Here is a 23,202-nt window from a genome sequence, read left to right on the forward strand (position 1 = left end):
GCTAAAGGCGGTACAGCTTAACCAAAACCAGAGCATGACCTCCTTTTGGGGCTGTGCATGGGAACTGAAGATTGTTCATGCTATGGCTCTTGATCCTTTTATATGAAGGGACGCCGCTCGTGAGGATCTGCTTTTCAGACCATCACAATGTAAGCCTACAAACAGGAGTTATGGGTGCACGGGTTTACGGGAGGACATGGATTCTGAATGTAAAGCCCTGACCCGCTCTCAATGAAGGAGGATGGCATTGTGGAGGTTGTACATGCCCTGAACTGAGACACTGCTCAGAGTTCAGCCTCAAACCTGCTGCCGCTACACAGCAACGTTATAGTGAAACCGTGAGTTCAAGCCACTGTGAGGTGAGTCATGCTTCATGAAGAGGAGTAACTAAGACCTGGGAGGCCTAAGACCTTGCGGCTGGCACACTGGCTTACTCTGGCCTGAGTGGTTCATAGCAGGAGCATTGTAACAGAAAATTGCTTAGAGGTAGGGGCTGCGCTTACACTGTTTGTCACCAGAGGATGCATAAGCAGTAAAAATGTGGCAAAATCTGATGTTTCCCAGTTGTTACTGAAAAGCAAATTGTCCCTCTGGTGGTGTTTTAATGGTTGTAATTGGGTTTAACTGAAAATGAGAAGCCCTAATACTATTACACGAGCAACAGAACCATCATACACCATCACCTCCATTCATCACAGTCGTCTACTCTGGGCGTCCAAGGGCCTAGGCCTCTATCGGTTCTGGTTGGATGCCATATACTAACTAGTTCTGTTGATGTTTAACTAAACCTACAATAGGGAGGATCCTCCCTCGCTTTATTGTGGGCTCCATAGACTACTCCTGTGGTACTTTAGCAGCATCTCCAGTATGGTGGATCTGCTGTTGCCTCTCGGTTGAACTCGTATATTACTGCTCTGGTAGCTTAACAGCACCCCCTCTAGGGTTGGTCTGCTGTCGCTTTGAGGCACAGGCTTAAGAGTTGAAGGAGAGGGAGTCCGAAGCCAAGAAGTGGTGTTGTACGGATGATGGTGGTGATTGCAAAAATAAACGGTAGTGCTGGAGAAAGAATAGTTGTTTTCATGTAGCACTGAATCTATAAACATTTTGTCCTCCAGGGAGTTACAGTCAGATGTCACAAAGGTCAAATAATCTCAGTAGTGCAGGAAGCTGTGGTCTATGCAACAACATTTTTTTATAGAGTCTAGTCTGTTGCACTCACATCATTCATTTTGTATTCATTTATTCATGTAGTAATTTCTGTATTTATTTAATTAATTATGGTGTGTTGTGCAAAGACTAACATATTTGCATTAGGGTCACTCAGCTTAAGCAAAGCAGATAACTTTTGCAATTTCTATCATTGTGATCAAATAGTTAAATTTAATGCAGGAATGATTAAATTGTTGAGTGCAGTTTAACATTTGAAATGCATGTTTACTTCTGCTGAAAATAAGTTCTCATTTTATGCCTGTCAGGTCTAGTTTAGAGCCCTGGGATGCTTTCACAGCAACTATTTCCTTATTTATCGAAGGTACTATAACATTTTGTTAATATGGACAATTAATTCTTGAGTGGTATTTTTCCTTTATTGCCTAACTTATTTTTGATTTACAATCATTAATCTCGGATGCATATTTTTTTTGCCTGCTTATGCTATTATTATTATTTTTACAGCAGAGTGTATGTCCGGTAGACGTCTTCTAAGCCGTCAAACTATGGTGCCAGCCAAAGTGACAGAAATTAGCATGATAGAAGATGTGGATGAAATTTGCAAGCCAAAACCTTCCCCAGAAAGGTGAGTGAATGCTTGGTGTAAACTATAAAAGTAATGACTGACTTACATTTTACATGCTACAGCAATTTGAGTTCAACTCTAATTGTCTAATTGAGCCTCTTCACCCTATGACATGCAGTGTTTACCATTATTTGAATAACCACCTTTTATTGTGGAACTCTCTTGTTCACAGTAAAGCCCTGAGTAAAAGCCTCAAAGACCAGGAGGTAGAACTTCCTTGAAGTGGACTCTGCCAGCAGATGCTGGAGCTCAGCCAGCATTCCCAGCTGTGCCTTTGCAAGCATGTGCCCTTGTCTTGCAGAACGTGGTCCTTGTTGATCACAGGCGATGGAATAGGTTGGTGTAGCCAATCCCTCCAACCAGTACTGCCATGTTTTAAATGACTAAGTACCATTGTTTCCAATCTTGAGCACTCAACTAATAGATCAGTGCCATCTGGCATTAACTGTCTCGGTTTAGTTTATATGAGGGAATTGCACCAACACATCTGATGTTGGTGGTTGGGAAAGAAAAGCAAATGGCTAGAAAATGCAGTGTCTAGGTGATATGGAGTCTTTTAGTGACTCTATTTGTGCTGCTAAGTTAATAGTTTGATGCTTGGTGTGGGGACATGTACAGTTCAAGCAGAGGCAGAGCTACTGTCATTTGAGCTGACTAATTTCCCGCCTCATCATTAGGGGATGGGGGCTACTTTGTGACGTTTTTGATTTGTCTCCCATTATTCATTGTATTGCCAGATAAGATCCATTCTCATGCTCTCCTTTCCAACCTTTCTTTGATCTACAGTGGTGGGTTCTTGAAAGGGTTCCTTTCATTCTTTACCTCTGTTGCACTGAAGGCTCTCAGTTGTCATTCTCGTTATGGCTTTTTCCAATCTATTTCTGAGAAAAATCAACACATTTTTCAAAATGCCTTTTTCAGTTATTGGTACTGACACTCAAAATTTAGTTTAAGAAATCTGTGGTTCACATAGTGTCACTGCACTCTTCTGATAGCCAGCCAAGTAATTTTTGTTTCTTAGCTTTTGTTTTTGTGATTGAATGTTTATTTGCATTTGGGCACACTAGGCAAGGTTCCAGGTCTGCCTGACATACTTATTATGTGCTTGTGACTGGTCCCCTCTCATGCTACGCTTGGCATGGTATCCCCCTTCTCCTGTCATGTACATGTGTATATCCCCCTTCTCCTCTCATGTTCTGCGTACAATCGGAATGTATTTGGTTACACCAGACCTTGGGGCAATGTCCTTCCTTCGTTTTGTCTCTTTTGTGGTCTCTTGTTCCCTTCCCTGAACTTCAAGTTCCTTCATAATAGTAACCAAATCAGCAAAAAGTGAAGAAAAAAGAATAAATGAAATATCCTGGTTGGTTGTACTCATCCCAGACCTAGGCCCAAATCCACAAAAAGCCAAAAGTCGGGTTGGTAGTATTATTCCTTACATTTGAAACACATTTCGGAATTTCTTTAGCTTCTCATAGGATCTTAGGATGTCTCCATCAATCCTGCAATGGCTGTATATTCCTTAATAAATCCAGCGCACACCAGTTACTCAAACAAGCCTAAATGTGATCCATGTTATTTTACAAAAGTAACTTGTCTCTATGGGTAAAATATTTCGAATATGGGATCATTTCTTATCTGTCACCATCCTGGGAACGAGCTTACTTCTGCCTTCTATAGGAGCACATATGCTTGGAAAACACCTAATTCTCACAAACATATAAGTTTGTGAATGCCTCCCCCCCATGTTTTGCAGGGTGTCCAACATAGACACACCCACAATCCCACCGGAAACATTAAACTTTCGAGTGCTTTTGGTAATATTAAATCAAACTTTCTTTATCAGTTTGTTTTTTCCCACTCAAGTTATTCTCATGTGTAAATATTGCTTTGTCAGTTAGGCCCTAAAAGATCATTGTAGGAGGCTGGACTGGCTTGTAGTGAGTACCTAGGGGTACTTGCACCTTGCACCAGGCCCAGTTATCCCTTATTAGTGTATAGGGTGTCTAGCAGCTTAGGCTGATAGATAATGGTAGCTTAGCAGAGCAGCTTAGGCTGAACTAGGAGACGTGTGAAGCTACTACAGTACCACTTAGTGTCATATGCACAATATCATAAGAAAACACAATACACAGTTATACTAAAAATAAAGGTACTTTATTTTTATGACAATATGCCAAAGTATCTCAGAGTGTACCCTCAGTGAGAGGATAGGAAATATACACAAGCTATATATACACAATACCAGAACTATGCAGTATAGTCTTAGAAAACAGTGCAAACAATGTATAGTTACAATAGGATGCAATGGGGACACATAGGGATAGGGGCAACACAAACCATATACTCCAAAAGTGGAATCCGAACCACGAATGGACCCCAAACCTATGTGACCTTGTAGAGGGTCGCTGGGACTATTAGAAAATAGTGAGAGTTAGAAAATTAGCCCTGCCCAAGACCCTGAAAAGTGAGTGCAAAGTGCACTAAAGTTCCCCAAAGGACAAAGTAGTCGTGATAGGGGAATAAGGCAGGAAAGACACAAACCAACAATGCAACAACGCTGGATTTCCAATCTGGGGTACCTGTGGAACAAGGGGACCAAGTCCAAAAGTCACAAGCAAGTCGGAGATGGGCAGATGCCCAGGAAATGCCAGCTGCGGGTGCAAAGAAGCTTCGACTGGACTGAAGAAGCTGCGGTTTCTGCAGGAACGCAAAGGGCTAGAGACTTCCCCTTTGGAGGACGGATCCCTCTCGCCTTGTAGAGTCGTGCAGAAGTGTTTTCCTGCCGAAAGAACGCCAGCAAGCCTTGCTAGCTGCAAATCGTGCGGTTAGCGTTTTTGGACGCTGCTGCGGCCCAGGAGGGACCAGGAGGTCGCAAATTGGACCAGGAGGTAGAGGGGACGTCGAGCAAGACAAGGAGCCCTCTCAGCAGCAGGTAGCACCCGGAGAAGTGCCAGAAACAGGCACTACGAGAATGCGTGAAACGGTGCTCACCCGAAGTCGCACAAAGGAGTCCCACGTCGCCGGAGACCAACTTAGAAAGTCGTGCAATGCAGGTTAGAGTGCCGTGGACCCAGGCTTGGCTGTGCACGAAGGATTTCCGCCGGAAGTGCACAGGGGCCGGAGTAGCTGCAAAAGTCGCGGTTCCCAGCAATGCAGTCTAGCGAGGTGAGGCAAGGACTTACCTCCACCAAACTTGGACTGAAGAGTCACTGGACTGTGGGAGTCACTTGGACAGAGTTGCTGGATTTGAGGGACCTCGCTCGTCGTGCTGAGAGGAGACCCAAGGGACCGGTAATGCAGCTTTTTGGTGCCTGCGGTTGCAGGGGGACAATTCCGTCGACCCACGGGAGATTTCTTCGGAGCTTCTAGTGCAGAGAGGAGGCAGACTACCCCCACAGCATGCACCACCAGGAAAACAGTCGAGAAGGCGGCAGGATCAGCGTTACAGAGTTGCAGTAGTCGTCTTTGCTACTATGTTGCAGGTTTGCAGGCTTCCAGCGCGGTCAGCAGTCGATTCCTTGGCAGACGGTGAAGAGAGAGATGCAGAGGAACTCGGATGAGCTCTTGCATTCGTTATCTAAGGAATCCCAAGAGACAGAGACCCTAAATAGCCAGAAAAGAGGGTTTGGCTACTTAGGAGAGAGGATAGGCTAGCAACACCTGAAGGAGCCTATCACAAGGAGTCTCTGACGTCACCTGGTGGCACTGGCCACTCAGAGCAGTCCAGTGTGTCAGCAGCACCTCTGTTTCCAAGATGGCAGAGGTCTGGAGCACACTGGAGGAGCTCTGGGCACCTCCCAGGGGAGGTACAGGTCAGGGGAGTGGTCACTCCCCTTTCCTTTGTCCAGTTTCGCGCCAGAGCAGGGCTAAGGTGTCCCCTGAACTGGTGTAGACTGGCTTATGCAGAATTGGGCACATCTGTGCCCAAGAAAGCATTTCCAGAGGCTGGGGGAGGCTACTCCTCCCCTGCCTTCACACCATTTTCCAAAGGGAGAGGGTGTAACACCCTCTCTCAGAGGAAGTTCTTTGTTCTGCCATCCTGGGCCAGGCCTGGCTGGACCCCAGGAGGGCAGATGCCTTTCTGAGGGGTTGGCAGCAGCAGCAGCTGCAGTGAAACCCCAGGAAGGGCAGTTTGGCAGTACCAGGGTCTGTGCTACAGACCACTGGGATCGTGGAATTGTGCCAACAATGCCAGGATGGCATAGAGGGGGCAATTCCATGATCTTAGACATGTTACATTGCCATATTCGGAGTTACCATTGTGAAGCTACATATAGGTAGTGACCTATATGTAGTGCACGCGTGTAATGGTGTCCCCGCACTCACAAAGTTCAGGGAATTGGCTCTGAACAATGTGGGGGCACCTTGGCTAGTGCCAGGGTGCCCTCACACTAAGTAACTTAGCACCCAACCTTTACCAGGTAAAGGTTAGACATATAGGTGACTTATAAGTTACTTAAGTGCAGTGTAAAATGGCTGTGAAATAACGTGTGCGTTATTTCACTCAGGCTGCAGTGGCAGGCCTGTGTAAGAATTGTCAGAGCTCCCTATGGGTGGCAAAAGAAATGCTGCAGCCCATAGGGATCTCCTGGAGCCCCAATACCCTGGGTACCTCAGTACCATATACTAGGGAATTACAAGGGTGTTCCAGTAAGCCAATGTAAATTGGTAAAATTGGTCACTAGCCTGTCAGTGACAATTTGAAAGAAATGAGAGAGCATAACCACTGAGGTTCTGATTAGCAGAGCCTCAGTGAGACAGTTAGTCACTACACAGGTAACACATTCAGGCACACCTATGAGCACTGGGGCCCTGGTGAACAGGGTCCCAGTGACACATACAACTAAAACAACATATATACAGTGAAAAATGGGGGTAACATGCCAGGCAAGATGGTACTTTCTTACACAACCCCCACCCCCAAACGAAGGACAATAAGACTAGCCATGACCTGATGAGTCTTCATTGTCTAAGTGGAAATATCTGGAGAGTCCATCTGCATTGGAGTGGCTACTCCCAGGTCTATGTTCCACTGTATAGTCCATTCCCTGTAGGGATATGGACCACCTCAACAATTTAGGATTTTCACCTTTCATTTGTTTTAGCCAAAGTAGAGGTTTGTGGTCTGTCTGAACAATGAAGTGAGTGCCAAACAGGTATGGCCTCAACTTCTTCAGAGCCCAGACCACAGCAAAGGCCTCCCTCTCAATGGCAGACCAACGCTTTTCTCTAGGGGTCAACCTCCTACTAATAAAAGCAACAGGTTGATCCTGGCCCTCAGAATTAAGTTGTGATAGGACTGCCCCTACTCCTAATTCAGATGCATCAGTTTGGACATAGAATTTTTTAGAGTAACAAGGGCTTTTCAGGACAGGTGCAGAGCACATGGCCTGCTTCAGCTCCTCAAAAGCTTTCTGACAGCTAGCTGTCCACAATACCTTTTTAGGCATCTTTTTGGATGTGAGGTCATTAAGAGGGGCTGCAATGGAGCCATAGTTCTTAATGAACCTCCTGTAATACCCAGTGAGGCCTAGGAAGGCTCTCACCTGAGTCTGCGTGGTAGGGGGAACCCAATCTATAATAGTTTGGATTTTCCCCTGTAGTGGTGCAGTCTGTTCCCCACCAACAAGGTGTCCCAGATAAACCACCTTCACCTGCCCTATCTGGCAATTTGAAGCCTTGATAGTGAGGCCTGCCTTTTGCAGGGCCTCCAAAACTTTCCATAGGTGGACCAGGTGATCATCCCAGCTGGAGCTAAAGACAGCTATATCATCCAAATATGCTGCACTGAAAGCTTCCAGCCCTTGCAGGACTGTGTTCACCAACCTTTGAAAAGTGGCAGGTGCATTTTTCAAACCAAAAGGCATTACTGTAAATTGGTAATGGCCTCCAATGGTTGAAAATGCAGTTTTAGGTTTAGCATCTTCTGGCAATTTGATCTGCCAATACCCTGCAGTCAAATCAAAAGTGCTTAGATACTTGGCAGATGCCAGTGTATCTATGAGCTCATCTGCCCTGGGTATAGGGTGAGCATCAGTTTTGGTTACAAGGTTGAGACCTCTATAGTCTACACAAAACCGCATTTCCTTCTTTCCATCTTTGGAATGGGGTTTTGGTACAAGTACCACAGGAGAAGCCCATGGACTTTCAGAGTGCTCAACCACTCCCAGCTCTAACATTTTCTGCACCTCTTGCTTTATGCAGTCCCTGACATGGTCAGGCTGCCTATAGATCTTACTTTTGACAGGTAAACTGTCTCCAGTATCTATAGTGTGCTCACACCAAGAAGTGGTACCTGGCACAGTAGAGAAGAGTTCAGAGAATTGATCTAGGAGGTTTATGCAATGGTCTTTCTGCTCAGCAGTAAGACAATCAGCCAAAACTACACCTTCCACAAGAGCATCTTGTTCTGTGGAAGAGAAGAGATCAGGTAGAGGATCACTGTCTTCTTCCTGTCCCTCATCTGTTGCCATGAGCAGGGTGAGATCAGCCCTGTCATAGTAGGGTTTCAGGCGATTGACATGGAGCACCCTAAGGGGACTCCTGGCAGTGCCTAAGTCAACTAAGTAGGTGAGTTCACCCTTCTTTTCAACAATTATGTGGGGTCCACTCCATTTATCTTGGAATGCTCTTGGGGCCACAGGCTCCAAGACCCACACTTTCTGCCCTGGTTGGTACTGAACCAAAACAGCCTTCTGATCATGCCATTGCTTCTGGAGCTCTTGGCTGGCCTGAAGGTTTTTACTGGCCTTTTTCATATACTCAGCCATCCTTGATCTGAGGCCAAGTACATAATCCACAATATCTTGTTTAGGAGCATTTAAAGGTTGTTCCCAACCCTCCTTTACAAGTGTGAGTGGACCCCTAACAGGGTGTCCAAAAAGAAGTTCAAAGGGGCTGAAGCCCACTCCTTTCTGGGGTACCTCCCTGTAGGCAAAAAGGAGGCATGGTAAGAGGATATCCCATCTCCTGCGGAGTTTTTCAGGGAGACCCATAATCATGCCTTTGAGAGTTTTATTAAATCTCTCCACCAGTCCATTTGTTTGTGGATGATAGGGTGTAGTGAACTTGTAAGTCACACCACACTCCTTCCACATGGCCTTCAAATATGCAGACATGAAATTGCTTACCCTGTCTGATACTACTTCCTGTGGGAAGCCCACCCTAGAAAATATTCCCAGGAGGGCCTTTGCCACTGCAAGTGCTGTAGTGGTCCTTAAAGGAATTGCTTCAGGATATCTTGTGGCATGGTCCACTACCACCAAGATAAATCTATTGCCTGAAGCAGTAGGAGGGTCAAGGGGGCCAACTATGTCAACCCCTACCCTTTCAAAGGGTACCCCAACCACAGGCAGTGGAATCAGGGGTGCCTTTGGAGTGCCACCTGTCTTGCCACTGGCTTGACAGGTTTCACAGGACTTACAAAACTCTTTTGTGTCCTCAGACATCCTAGGCCAATGAAACAATGGAACCAGTCTGTCCCAAGTTTTCATTTGTCCCAGGTGCCCAGCTAGGGGAATGTCGTGTGCAAGAGTTAGGAGGAACTTTCTGTACTCCTGAGGGATCACTGGCAGTTCCAGGTTTAGGATCCCTTGCCTCAGTGTACAAGAGGTTGTCCTCCCAGTAAACTCTGTGAGAGTCACTGACATCCCCATTAGCCTGTTTGACAGCTTGCTGTCTGAGACCCTCTAATGTGGGACAGGTTTGCTGTGCCACACTCAGCTCCTCCCTGGCAGGCCCCCCTTCACCCAAAAGTTCAGCAGTGTCTGCTTGAAGCTCCTCTGGTGTAGGTTCTGCACAGGGAGGGAATTCTTCTTCCTCAGAAGTTGAATCCACTGTAGAGGGAGGGATAGTAGGAAGTGGTTTGCTTCTACTAGCCCTAGCTTTAGGGAGCACTTGGTCCATTGTTCCAGGATCCAAGCTTCCCTGTCCTTTTTGCTTTTTGGCCTGAGCCCTTGTCAAAGCAAAAATATGCCCTAGGATGCCCAGCATTGCTGCATGGGCCTCCAACTCCACATCTGACCAAGCTGATGTCTCCAAATCATTTCCTAATAGACAGTCTACAGGTAAATCTGAAGCTACCACAACTTTCTTTGGACCAGTAACCCCCCCCCCCAGTTGAGATTTACAACAGCCATGGGGTGGCTAAGTGTGTTGTTGTGAGCATCGGTTACTTGGTACTGGTGACCAAGTAGGTGTTGTTCAGGGTGGACCAGTTTTTCTATGACCATAGTCACACTGGCTCCAGTGTCCCTGTAGGCCTGAACCTCAACACCATTTATTAGGGGTAGCTGCTTGTACTTATCCATATTAAGGGGACAAGCAACTAAGGTGGCTAAATCAATAGCCCCCTCAGAGACTAACACAGCCTCTGTGGCCTCCCTAACAAGGCCAACCCCAACTAAGTTACCAATAGTGAGCCCAGCTACTCCCTTGGATTGGCTATTAGTAGGTTTGCTCCCACCACCACTGCTATTAGTAGGGACACTAGGTGTAGCAGTAGGGGATGTAGTGGTAGGAGGCTTGGTGCCTTTTTTTGGACAACTGGGATCTGTTGTCCAATGGCCTTTTATTTTACATAAATAGCACCATGGTTTCTTTTCTTTGTTTTGATTAGAAGAGGATTTGGGACCCCCACCCCCACCAGAGTGTTTTTGGGGGCCTGATGAAGACTAATTTTTAGATTTGTCCCCACCCTTGTCAGAAGACTTACCATCCTTCTTCTTGTTGCCATCTTTGTCACCCCCTGTATGAACTTTTCTTTTCACTCTTGTTCTGACTCATTTGTCTGCCTTCTTTCCCAATTCTTGGGGAGAGGTCAGATCAGAGTCCACCAAGTACTGGTGCAACAAATCAGACACACAATTATTAAGAATATGCTCTCTCAGGATCAAGTTATACAGGTTGTCATAATCAGTAACTTTACTGCCATGTAACCACCCCTCCAAGGCCTTCACTGAATGGTCAATGAAATCAACCCAGTCTTGTGAAGACTCCTTTTTGGTCTCTCTGAACTTTATCCTGTATTGTTCAGTGGTTAAGCCATAACCATCCAGGAGTGCATTCTTAAGAACTTTGTAATCATTAGCTTCATTTTCTTTTACAGTAAGGAGCCTATCCCTACCTTTTCCACTAAATGATAGCCATAGGATAGCAGCCCACTGCCTTTGAGGGACATCCTGTACAGCACAGGCCCTCTCAAGTGCAGCAAACCACTTGTTAATGTCATCCCCCTCCTTATAAGGGGGAACTATCTTATGCAGATTCCTGGAATCATGCTCTTTTGCAGGATGACTATGGGGAATACTGCTGCTGGCACCATGGGTTTCTAAACCCAGTTTCTGTCTCTCCTTCTCTACTTCTAAAGTCTGTCTATCCAAATCCAGCTGTTGCTTCTTGAGCTTCAGTCTGGTTTGTTCCACTCTCAATCTATTGAGCTCCCTTTCTAACAATCTGTCATCAGGGTGGGTGGGAGGGACATTCCTTGAAACAGAAGTATGGTGAGAATGGACAGTAGGAGACCTGTCCCTTACAGAGGGCACCCTAACAGCTTGGCTAACAGTATAATGTGAAAGCACACCATCAGTATGGTGTGATTCAACCTCTGTACCAACTATGCTAGACTGTCTAGTAATGGGCAGGCTGAGAAGTTTCTTTCCTGAATCTTTTCCTGGGGGAGTCCCTGGATCAGATTGGGAACCATTAGCTACTTTTTCAACAGATGGGGCACTTTTAGACTTATCTTGTTCTCTAAGCATGTTAAGTAACAATTCCAAGGAAGGATTCTTCCCTACACTCAAACCTCTCTCTATACAGAGACTCCTTGCTCCTTTCCAGCTAAGGTGGTCATATGCAATCTTAGACAGGTCAACATTTTGGCCTGTGCCAGACATTTTTAGAGAGAGTTAAAGTGATAGAAAATGAGAAAAAGTTTGTCAGAGCTTTTAGAAAGACTGAGAAAAAAACTTTTAAAACTTTTTAGAACTTTTTAGAAAGTTAGAAGTACTTTTCAGCACTTTAGAAAAGAGTGAAAAGAGGAAATGCAAAACTTTTTGGCAATGTGTATATATACTGAACTTGTTTTGTATATTTTTCTCTTATGAAAAGTACAATGACAAGAGTGGTAAGTAGTCTCAAAGCACTTATCCCACCGCTGCACAACCAATGTAGGAGGCTGGACTGGCTTGTAGTGAGTACCTAGGGGTACTTGCACCTTGCACCAGGCCCAGTTATCCCTTATTAGTGTATAGGGTGTCTAGCAGCTTAGGCTGATAGATAATGGTAGCTTAGCAGAGCAGCTTAGGCTGAACTAGGAGACGTGTGAAGCTACTACAGTACCACTTAGTGTCATATGCACAATATCATAAGAAAACACAATACACAGTTATACTAAAAATAAAGGTACTTTATTTTTATGACAATATGCCAAAGTATCTCAGAGTGTACCCTCCGTGAGAGGATAGGAAATATACACAAGCTATATATACACAATACCAGAAATATGCAGTATAGTCTTAGAAAACAGTGCAAACAATGTATAGTTACAATAGGATGCAATGGGGACACATAGGGATAGGGGCAACACAAACCATATACTCCAAAAGTGGAATGCGAACCACGAATGGACCCCAAACCTATGTGACCTTGTAGGGGGTCGCTGGGACTATTAGAAAATAGTGAGAGTTAGAAAATTAGCCCTCCCCAAGACCCTGAAAAGTGAGTGCAAAGTGCACTAAAGTTCCCCAAAGGACAAAGTTGTCGTGATAGGGGAATAAGGCAGGAAAGACACAAACCAACAATGCAACAACGCTGGATTTCCAATCTGGGGTACCTGTGGAACAAGGGGACCAAGTCCAAAAGTCACAAGCAAGTCGGAGATGGGCAGATGCCCAGGAAATGCCAGCTGCGGGTGCAAAGAAGCTTCGACTGGACTGAAGAAGCTGCGGTTTCTGCAGGAACACAAAGGGCTAGAGACTTCCCCTTTGGAGGACGGATCCCTCTCGCCTTGTAGAGTCGTGCAGAAGTGTTTTCCCGCCGAAAGAACGCCAACAAGCCTTGCTAGCTGCAAATCGTGCGGTTAGCGTTTTTGGACGCTGCTGCGGCCCAGGAGGGACCAGGAGGTCGCAAATTGGACCAGGAGGTAGAGGGGACGTCGAGCAAGACAAGGAGCCCTCTTAGCAGCAGGTAGCACCCGGAGAAGTGCCAGAAACAGGCACTACGAGGATCCGTGAAACGGTGCTCACCCGAAGTCGCACAAAGGAGTCCCACGTCGCCGGAGACCAACTTAGAAAGTCGCGCAATGAAGGTTAGAGTGCCATGGACCCAGGCTTGGCTGTGCACGAAGGATTTCCGCCGGAAGTGCACAGGGGCCGGAGTAGCTGCAAAAGTCGCGGTTCCCAGCAATGCAGTCTAGCGAGGTGAGGCAAGGACTTACCTCCACCAAACTTGGACTGAAGAGTCACTGGACTGTGGGAGTCACTTGGACAGAGTTGCTGGATTCGAGGGACCTCGCTCGTCGTGCTGAGAGGAGACCCAAGGGACCGGTAATGCAGCTTTTAGGTGCCTGCGGTTGCAGGGGGACGATTCCGTCGACCCACGGGAGATTTCTTCGGAGCTTCTAGTGCAGAGAGGAGGCAGACTACCCCCACAGCATGCACCACCAGGAAAACAGTCGAGAAGGCGGCAGGATCAGCGTTACAGAGTTGCAGTAGTCGTCTTTGCTACTATGTTGCAGGTTTGCAGGCTTCCAGCGCGGTCAGCAGTCGATTCCTTGGCAGAAGGTGAAGAGAGAGATGCAGAGGAACTCGGATGAGCTCTTGCATTCGTTATCTAAGGAATCCCAAGAGACAGAGACCCTAAATAGCCAGAAAAGAGGGTTTGGCTACTTAGGAGAGAGGATAGGCTAGCAACACCTGAAGGAGCCTATCACAAGGAGTCTCTGACGTCACCTGGTGGCACTGGCCACTCAGAGCAGTCCAGTGTGTCAGCAGCACCTCTGTTTCCAAGATGGCAGAGGTCTGGAGCACACTGGAGGAGCTCTGGGCACCTCCCAGGGGAGGTACAGGTCAGGGGAGTGGTCACTCCCCTTTCCTTTGTCCAGTTTCGCGCCAGAGCAGGGCTAAGGGGTCCCCTGAACCGGTGTAGACTGGCTTATGCAGAATTGGGCACATCTGTGCCCAAGAAAGCATTTCCAGAGGCTGGGGGAGGCTACTCCTCTCCTGCCTTCACACCATTTTCCAAAGGGAGAGGGTGTAACACCCTCTCTCAGAGGAAGTTCTTTGTTCTGCCATCCTGGGCCAGGCCTGGCTGGACCCCGGGAGGGCAGATGCCTGTCTGAGGGGTTGGCAGCAGCAGCAGCTGCAGTGAAACCCCAGGAAGGGCAGTTTGGCAGTACCAGGGTCTGTGCTACAGACCACTGGGATCATGGAATTGTGCCAACAATGCCAGGATGGCATAGAGGGGGCAATTCCATGATCTTAGACATGTTACACGGCCATATTCGGAGTTACCATTGTGAAGCTACATATAGGTAGTGACCTATATGTAGTGCACGCGTGTAATGGTGTCCCCGCACTCACAAAGTTCAGGGAATTGGCTCTGAACAATGTGGGGGCACCTTGGCTAGTGCCAGGGTGCCCTCACACTAAGTAACTTAGCACCCAACCTTTACCAGGTAAAGGTTAGACATATAGGTGACTTATAAGTTACTTAAGTGCAGTGTAAAATGGCTGTGAAATAACGTGTGCGTTATTTCACTCAGGCTGCAGTGGCAGGCCTGTGTAAGAATTGTCAGAGCTCCCTATGAGTGGCAAAAGAAATGCTGCAGCCCATAGGGATCTCCTGGAACCCCAATACCCTGGGTACCTCAGTACCATATACTAGGGAATTATAAGGGTGTTCCAGTAAGCCAATGTAAATTGGTAAAATTGGTCACTAGCCTGTCAGTGACAATTTGAAAGAAATGAGAGAGCATAACCACTGAGGTTCTGATTAGCAGAGCCTCAGTGAGACAGTTAGTCACTACACAGGTAACACATTCAGGCACACTTATGAGCACTGGGGCCCTGGTGAACAGGGTCCCAGTGACACATACAACTAAAACAACATATATACAGTGAAAAATGGGGGTAACATGCCAGGCAAGATGGTACTTTCCTACAGTCATTATGTACTGACCTGTGGACGGAGGGAAGGCTGTAATTTTGTCAACCAGCTCCTATGTTGTTTGGCTGATGTTAGTCCCAGAGGGCCCAGGACGGCCATAGTCCCAGTACTGCAAAATAACTAAGTGGGACAATCCAGCCTTGAAATTGCGCAATAATTTGGACAGAAATGTATTTAGATCCCAAAGTCTGGAAAATGAAAAAGCCCTTAATCTTTTCTCCAATGCTTCCCTCCAGCAATGTTGAGAGCTGAACTGTTGTGTTGCAATCTCCCAGACAGAAAAGCAACAACCAGAGTGTGGAGCAAAACATAAAAAGTAATTCTGAAAAATAACGAAATCAAAATTAAGACACATAAAGTAATAAAAATAATAATTGATTACGTTCCAGAGTGTGCAGTGTACACTTGTGCATTGCAAAGATTTGTCTTTGGTTAGCTGATTTATAAAACAATTCGGCATATATGAGCGCAACCTCGGTTTTTATAGATATAGATGTAAAGGGATAGCTGAATCACATAAATCCTATGACTACCACTATGTTTCCAGAGTCTCTGCATGCGATGTTAGGAAATCACTGAAACATCATAAATATATTTTCAATGCTTTTTTTAGGTTGAGCCTAGGCAGCGCACATGCGCTGTCTCTCGGCATGTTGTAAACTACTTCTGTGGGCTTTCACCACGCCCATCTCACACCCATTACTTTCATTCGTTCCTTGGCCTGCCTTTCAAAATTCCCTTGATTTTGTAGGTAAATGTTTTATGTTTGTACCACCTTGAGGCTGCTTTGTTATCTCCTTGGAGACTGACCCTGTTACATGGATTATGCACGATCGGCCTATACCTTAGTGTTGCGCACTATGTTTTTTTTTGTCTCGCCGTTTCGTGCTCCGTGTCCGTATGTTGTTTCTCCATCTTCCTTATTTTTTAGCATGCCGCTGTTTCTTTGTGGTGTCTGCGCCCAAAGGGTGCATGCTGGAGGGGGGTTCTTTTTCATTTATTTATTTATTTTGGGATCTTTCATATAGGGCGAACTCGATCGGAAGATCGCTTCACATGAGTACCACTTACGTACAAGTTTAGCAGTTGAAAATGTACAAACTGGGGAATTTTTAACAGAAAAAAATGCAGAAATCCTTAACGTGGCTCTCCCTGCACAGTGGGAGAGCTGATTCTACAATATTCACTGCACTCGGGAAACTTGCCCCATAATGCTTTGCCAGGCCTTTCTATTGCAAAACATTTTGGCCTATAACTCAGCCTGTGGTGGTCCTATGTCAATAGGACCACCACCAAACCATTCGGCATGACACACTCCTTCTGTCTAGGTCATCTCTGGGTCCCCACACTAGATTGAGGGATCCTAAAATAGTAACCTCTCCCACCATTCAGTGTCTTTCTAAGCTCTTATGGCTGGAACTTTTGTCTTAAAGCTGGTACTAGTTTGTGTTTTTAAGGGCCTTGTTTGTAATATCATTGCAGCAGGCCTTCTAGGCCTGAAAATATTTAAGGCACTACACCCTCTAAGGGCTTCATATATTGTTACACTGCATTATGTTCTGTCATTCTGGTTCCATGTGGTTATTCTTTCGAGGGGCTGACTATATGGTTACATGACTGTTTCTTACAATTGCTGTTTTGATTGTGGTGCCCTCTAGGGTCTATTCTGATCATTACAGCCAAGAGACTACAATATTCGCTACACTCCCACCGTCAAAACAGTCAGCACAACGTGCTCTTTCTGTCTAGGTCATCTCTGGGTCCCCTCATTATGGTGGGGGGACCCCATAGTAATATTATAAATACTAATAAATAATGGCAATATTTCATTTGTTACTGCAGCTAGAGGAAGAAGGTAAATGGAAGTGCTTTAGTTATAAGCAGGGTCACTGGAATTATGTGGCAGGGTTGACCAATTTATGTAACAAAAAAAGTCCAGTTATGCATTTACAACACCAGTAGCTCTAACTCAAGCAAATGCGAGACCTATTGCATTGCTAATGCTTGGCTTTCAATGCACCTGCCTCAAAAAAGGGAATATTGGTACAATTGCCCATAATATCTTCACTCTTAAAACTATCACTCGCTTGTACGTGTAAATGTGCACAAATGTGTAGCAAATGCATTACAAATGTTTTGTGACTACTCATTAAGTTCAGGCCGGGTAGGCGAGCCACTGACAACTCAAGCCTGGAGTCCGATTCAGCTTGAGGTCCTTTCGGAGCCTGGAGCCCATATCGATCTGAGCTTTCAGGTGGTCTCTGTCTTGTCCGCCTCACTACCTGTGCCCTGAATGTGGCATTAGGGCCAAAGCCGTCCATTTTGGACTTGGAGAACCGGGTCTGAGTCCCTGCGTCAGCTCATCATTCTGTGATTTTGGGCAAATCACTTATTTTCCCCATTCCTATGAACTTTGATCTTGTGTGATGTAACGGGTGCTTATGTGCAGCTCACCAGTACCTTTGGGTCGAGTTTGCGCTATATAAAAACTTCTGAAATGTGTACAAAGAGGTAAAAACAAAGCCTTAACCTAAGTAATGTTACTGTATAATAATGTGGGCCAGTACAGGGTTTACGTGGCAAGTGTCTTCCTCGTAGTGCAATATGGTTGTTGTTTAAAAACGTATAACTTTTAATAAAGTACTTCTCAGTGCAGTGCTATAATGTAATGTATTAATGTCCAAGCGTCCACATGCTAAAGAAATAAACTTTTTTGAATTTTTAAGAGACTTAACCATATTAACGGGAAGTTTGGTCTATGATTTACATAGCAAACATTTTGAGGGCTCGGCTTGTGCACAGGCTCTAAGATCCGAGCTAGACCCTTGGCTCAGCCCTGGCTCAGCTCTCCCTTGTTAGCTTTTTGACTCGTCCACTTCTAGTCTTCACTTCATTTGCATTGTATTTACACAACACTCCCCTCAGTATGCCCACATCTTCTTATTCACGGAGACTTTATGACTGCGTAGTTTACATGTGTCATTTTGTGACTCACCTAAATTTACATCGTGATTTTCAAACAAACCGATTTGCGACACTAAACATCAAATTTCAACCTCATTGATTAAAAAAAGTGATGAATCAGAAAACAGAACTTAAAATGTAAAAAACAAAAGACCAAGTTTAAAGCAGATAATTCAAAATCATGCTAGTCTATCTCCCATGAAGGGGCTGCCTGACAGGTCTGATTGCTGACACCGTAGGGAGGGAGGGCAGGCACCCCCCTCTCCTCTTCAGATCAGAGTCGGCATCGCTGGTCTCCATCACAGACGTTTTAAGGCATGGGCAAAGTGGGCTCTGTCCCAGGGCCCCAGCCTTTCAGGAGGCCCCTGATAGAGCCTTCTCTTTTCTACGGAGTCTTGCCCTGGTGACCTTAGTAATTCTTAAACAGATTGTTTTAGCTACCGTTTTCCTTTAATTTCTTTTTATGGGGGTGATGTGTGAAAGTCTATTACAGACATTTTGCAGAAAACTATTGTGTTTGTGTTTCATGCAGCATCCATAAGTTTCTTTTAGATCAAAACAGAACCTCACATATGAGAAATGGGAGATTGTGACAAATATTATTTGCAGTAATATTAGTGAGCTGCTGCTGTGTTGCAATATTGAAAACACACATCACTATCCCTGAATATCAGATGTAAACACATTTAGAATTTGGAGGAGTGTGTCGGTGCACTGTCACTGACCTTGCCAAAGTACACATGAAAGAGCTGAAACTGGATCATAAATTCAAAGCTGTTCCTAACGGGGCCCCCAAAATACATTCGACCCAGGGCCCCCAAAATCCTTAAGATGTCTGGTTTCCATATATTACATCTTCTCTTTTCACTACCTGGTCAGCCACTTTCATGTTCCCTACATCTGCTCTCTCCGATTGTAGCCATTTCCCCCTCCCCCGAGCTGCATCCCATTCAATGGTAATAATGACCATTCCATGGCTGTTCACTTTTTGGTCTATATATGAGCTTTATAGCAAGGTACCAAAGACAGGAGTATGCTTTCTTGTTTATGAGTGGTATCGCCAGTACCCAGACTTATATGTTCGTCTCCAGCCTTCAGCCCAAGAATCAGCCGACATGAGCTCCCCAGGCTCCCAAAAACTGCAGACGCCCTAAAGTGCATCACAAAAGTCCGGCACAACCATTCAGTGCTTAATTTGTAACATAATGAGTGCCCAGGGGCGTAGCTCCCAGTAGTGCAGCCGGTGCAATGCACCGGGGCCCAACAACAACAGCCCATTGAGCCCTGAGAAGGCATCTAAATAACCATTCTGGAGTTCTGAAGCTGAACAAGCATTAAAGAAGACTTTAACTTTTGGTTTATCTCGTCACATCCGCTGTGCGTTCAAAAATAGAGGTCAGATGTCAGCTTAGTCTTGTGACAAATTGCTCACTTTTACATAGAGACTAGTGTTTACTGTTCCTTCGCTTACTGCAAAGTGGGAGGATTTTGTAAAGTGAACAATGTGAAAGTCTTGCTGGTGTGAAAGGAAAGTCTGCTGTGTTATTTTAACACACAACAGTCTTAAAATACCTAAAATGAACCTCACAAATATTTCAAAATAAATCAACAGGAAACCACAAGTGAAACACTTTTTTCTAATTCTAAAGTGTAATGGAAATAAAGATTTTAAAGGATCACAACAAATCAAGACACTCTCTTAGTAATGCGCAAACAACTGCTGGTCTTTAAGATGTCATGTAGTCTGAGTAACAGTATTTTGCTTGGTTACTTTGTGTTACTCTGCATCCAGAGAAGTTCGGCCTCAGGAGATATTCCCTTTAGTTCAATCCCCAGGATCTCACCTGCAAATGCAGACTAGTTCTAATTGAGTAATGAGAGTACCAGTAGCCACGTTGCCATTGCAACTGGACCACAACTTTCTTATGCAAAGCAGCAAGCATCACTGCTGTAAGTTTCAAAACCATGCCACCATCTCAATATTCTATATACTCTATCATTTTTTTACTGTTACGAAAAGGCAGACTAATGCAAAGCTTTGCTTTTTAATTTTTTATGGAAGTACATGCCCCTGCACATGTGCTTCATGTGCTTTAGTTGGCTTCTTGAATTAAACTCGTGGACCGATGCACCAGATACTAAATCTGTGTATCCTATGCCACCGTCTGTCCAAAACTCTGCTCTTTCGCAGTGAACAGTGTACCAGTGTGTGAGTAGTGTGCTTGTGTGAGTGCAGGATAGCCAACATGTTTTGTGAGTGTATTGCAAGGCATGTGTTTGTGTGGGAATGCAGGATTAACATTGTCTTTTGTGACTGTAGAGTAAGTGGTCTACAGTTTGAAAGTTGCTCCTGTGCGAGTGCAGCAGGTAGAATTTACCTATGTTAGGGCAGCAGTCTTGAGAGTGGTGTCCCTGCATAGTATGTCTTTGTGTGCATGCACTTAACAAAGGCCAAACCTATTGGCTTTGGTAATGCTTTTTAGGGTTCTGGCTTTGGCGTGCTGAAACCCAGTGCTGGGAGTGGAAATACAGTTGTGTGTGTGGGAGTTTGAGTGTGTGAATGTTAGTGAGTTTTAATATTGCAACTGCAGGCTTCGTCAAAGGAGTTTGAGGAGAGTCGGGGGGAGATGGCAGATTGAGATGTCTCTTTGGTGAGGGGACCCTGTTACACTGCTTGCACAGGGGCCCATGGCAACCTAGCTACGTCACTGTGAGTGCGGGTGCCCAGACCACTTGTTTCCTCTTTGCATGTTTTCCACAGTGTTGCTCTCAAGAATGACTGATAAGGAAAAATAATTTCTGGTGACCCCACCCCCCCAGCCCCAAAACTTAGTGCTAATGGGCCTAACGGAAACCACCAGCTCAAATTAAGCACTGCACCCATTCCACATCTGGCATGGGCTAGATCTTATTTGATGCATTTGAACCTATATTTGTCCTCCATCAAAGAGTGTGGAGAAAAAGTACTGGACAAGATCAGCAAGAAAATGGGAGGGTGGGTAATAGACGAGGAACAGAAGAGGGAACAGCAGATTGTGTGAATAATGACAAGAAGAAAGGGAGTCGCAAAGAGATTGTGTGGGCTGAAGAGAAAGATTGCAGTAGAAGAGATGAGTGTAGGATTTGAAACATTTTTTATTTTCCTTTGCAGAATTGGAAGTGTTGGAGATATTTTGTGCTATAAAGCTAGCACAAACAAACCTGGGGGTTTTACTATAGGATTACAGTGCTTTTTGATAACTGAGGTTGGTTTGGTAGAGTAGTCTGTATGCAAGGGTCGTCCAGCTTTCTTACAAAGTAACTTTTTATTGCTTAAATCTTGAGTGTAGTATGGGGCAGAGAGGGTGTGACAGAAGCTTTATGTAGGTATAAGAGGATTAATGCTATCAGGAAAATTTGTGATCCAAGTGTTGACCAAATTTGCTCCTTGGCTGGAGAGGGGACCGAAACAGCTGGGGCTTGTTGAGGATGAGAGGGATCCTGAGAGAAGAAGTTGTACTAGGGATGCTTAGAACAGGGGTAGGGGAGGAAAGCAGCAGAAGGGGCAGGGAAGGGAATGTGAGGCATGGAGAATGGAAGTGCATACCGGTCAGACAGGGAAAGTTGTTGAGGGGTGTCCATAATAACCTGTTCGATAGGTGAAATAAGCAGGTTAAGAATACTGTGTAGGTGGGGCCAGCTATGAGGGGCCAGTGTCAGCAGGGAGTAAATAAGATAGGAGATATCGGAGAGGGACAGTTGGTCGCCCCAAATGTTATTCAAACTTTCCATCAATAACCTTGTTGTTTGTTGCAGTTGGTACGTACATCAGGTATTCCCAGACGTGGACCCCACGCTCACCGGCCGTAGGACTCAAGCTGCATCCTACTAATGAGACCCAAATAGGCTGAAACCAGTCTCGGGTACTTGTGTTCCCTTCTGGAATGGGTAAAGCCTGGCATTTCAGGATGGGGGGTTCTTATGAAGGTTAGGGTAAGTACTGATATGCATACAGTGGGCCTCGGTCTAGAGTTGGTTTGGTGGTCAAAAAAAGATGAACTGGCATGCACCGAGTGATTGCTATTGGCTGAAATGAATTCAAGCAGTCCATTCATCAGCATGTTTGTTGCACTCACATTGGAATGGGCTGCAATATGCAACCTATTTCATTACTGTTCATGAAGTGGGTTAGATTGTGGCCCACTTTAAATTGGAATTTTACAACATGACCTATTAGTACATAGGTTGGCTCATAAAATTCTTTACTGGTTGCTAATTGTGACCAGATTTTTGCTACCAGTTTTCTGTACATTTGACTATAAGTTTTACATTTTGAAGTAGGAAGCCAGGAGACAAGTGCTCCAAACTGCTTCTTTTTTTTGCTGTAGAGGCCGGCGAATGAGGCACTGTGACCCCACCCCAGAACTCTGGGACCAATCTTTACTGTAGATTTCAAAGCCTGCAGCTAACAGTTCATATGCAATAAGAGAACTGTCCTTGAACAGCCATGTTTCTGTTAAGTTTTTAAGTCCTGCCGATAGTGTTTACCAAGCCTACTAAATGTTGATAGAGTAGAAACATTTCCTATCACACATATGTGATTCAAGAGCTCACTAAGAGATCCACTCGGAGCTCACTGTGGACACTAAAGGCGATAGTGAAGGGGAATGCTGTGACGAAGCGTACTGCTGGAAGTGGGTGACCATCCTTTTTAACTGCTATGTGACTGTCAAGAGGTCAGAGAAGTGACTTCTTATAATAGACAGACAAGCCCAGGCCAGTTTTGGAGTTGGAGCCGAAAATGGACTTTAGTCTCTGTAGTACCAGCGTTAGGACAAGGGAGTATTTGTGGAATTCTCCAAGTTCACGGGCCGGTCCTTAGTTACCTCATATCAAGACATAGGCCATGACTGTGCTGAAGCCGATTCCGGGTTCAGCATCAGAACTGGTGCATAATCGTGAACCAGGGCCGACGCTGCCTGTGGCAAAAGAGTCAAAGTGCTTTGTGACGCTGGCAAGAGGCCGGATGGAATTCAGCCAGTGCCGCGGAAAGACCCATCAGCAGATATCTACCCAGACCCCCTTTGGATCGGTGCGTGTTGGTACCACTCTGGAGCATGGACACCCAGAAGGTCGTAATCTCCTGCAGCAGTGACGATGCCCCAGGGAACTCAGGGCACATTGGAATCAAAGCCGGAAGTGGGTCAGAGTCCGAAGAAATAAGTGGCCCACTGGCACACAGACTGTGCAGCCTCTCTTTCTTAGTGTGGGGTTATGACAGAATACAGAATCACAAA

The 23,202-nt window shown here is 45.4% G+C and overlaps 1 protein-coding gene across 2 annotated transcripts in view; it reads left to right on the forward strand.

Moving 5' to 3' along the window:
• The window catches only part of CCDC81 (coiled-coil domain containing 81), a 292,165-nt gene that overhangs the window by 130,498 nt on the left and 138,465 nt on the right, over positions 1-23,202 (forward strand). Inside the window, exon 7 of one of the 2 annotated variants that reach the window (XM_069203991.1) lies at positions 1,675-1,795. In XM_069203991.1, coding sequence (XP_069060092.1) covers positions 1,675-1,795 — 121 coding nt within the window. The remainder of the gene's footprint in view (positions 1-1,674; positions 1,796-23,202) is intronic. The other variant, XM_069203990.1, reaches the window with a different exon arrangement.

The sequence above is a fragment of the Pleurodeles waltl genome, chromosome 8 (genome assembly GCF_031143425.1).
Source record: "Pleurodeles waltl isolate 20211129_DDA chromosome 8, aPleWal1.hap1.20221129, whole genome shotgun sequence".
Lineage (NCBI taxonomy): Eukaryota > Metazoa > Chordata > Amphibia > Caudata > Salamandridae > Pleurodeles > Pleurodeles waltl.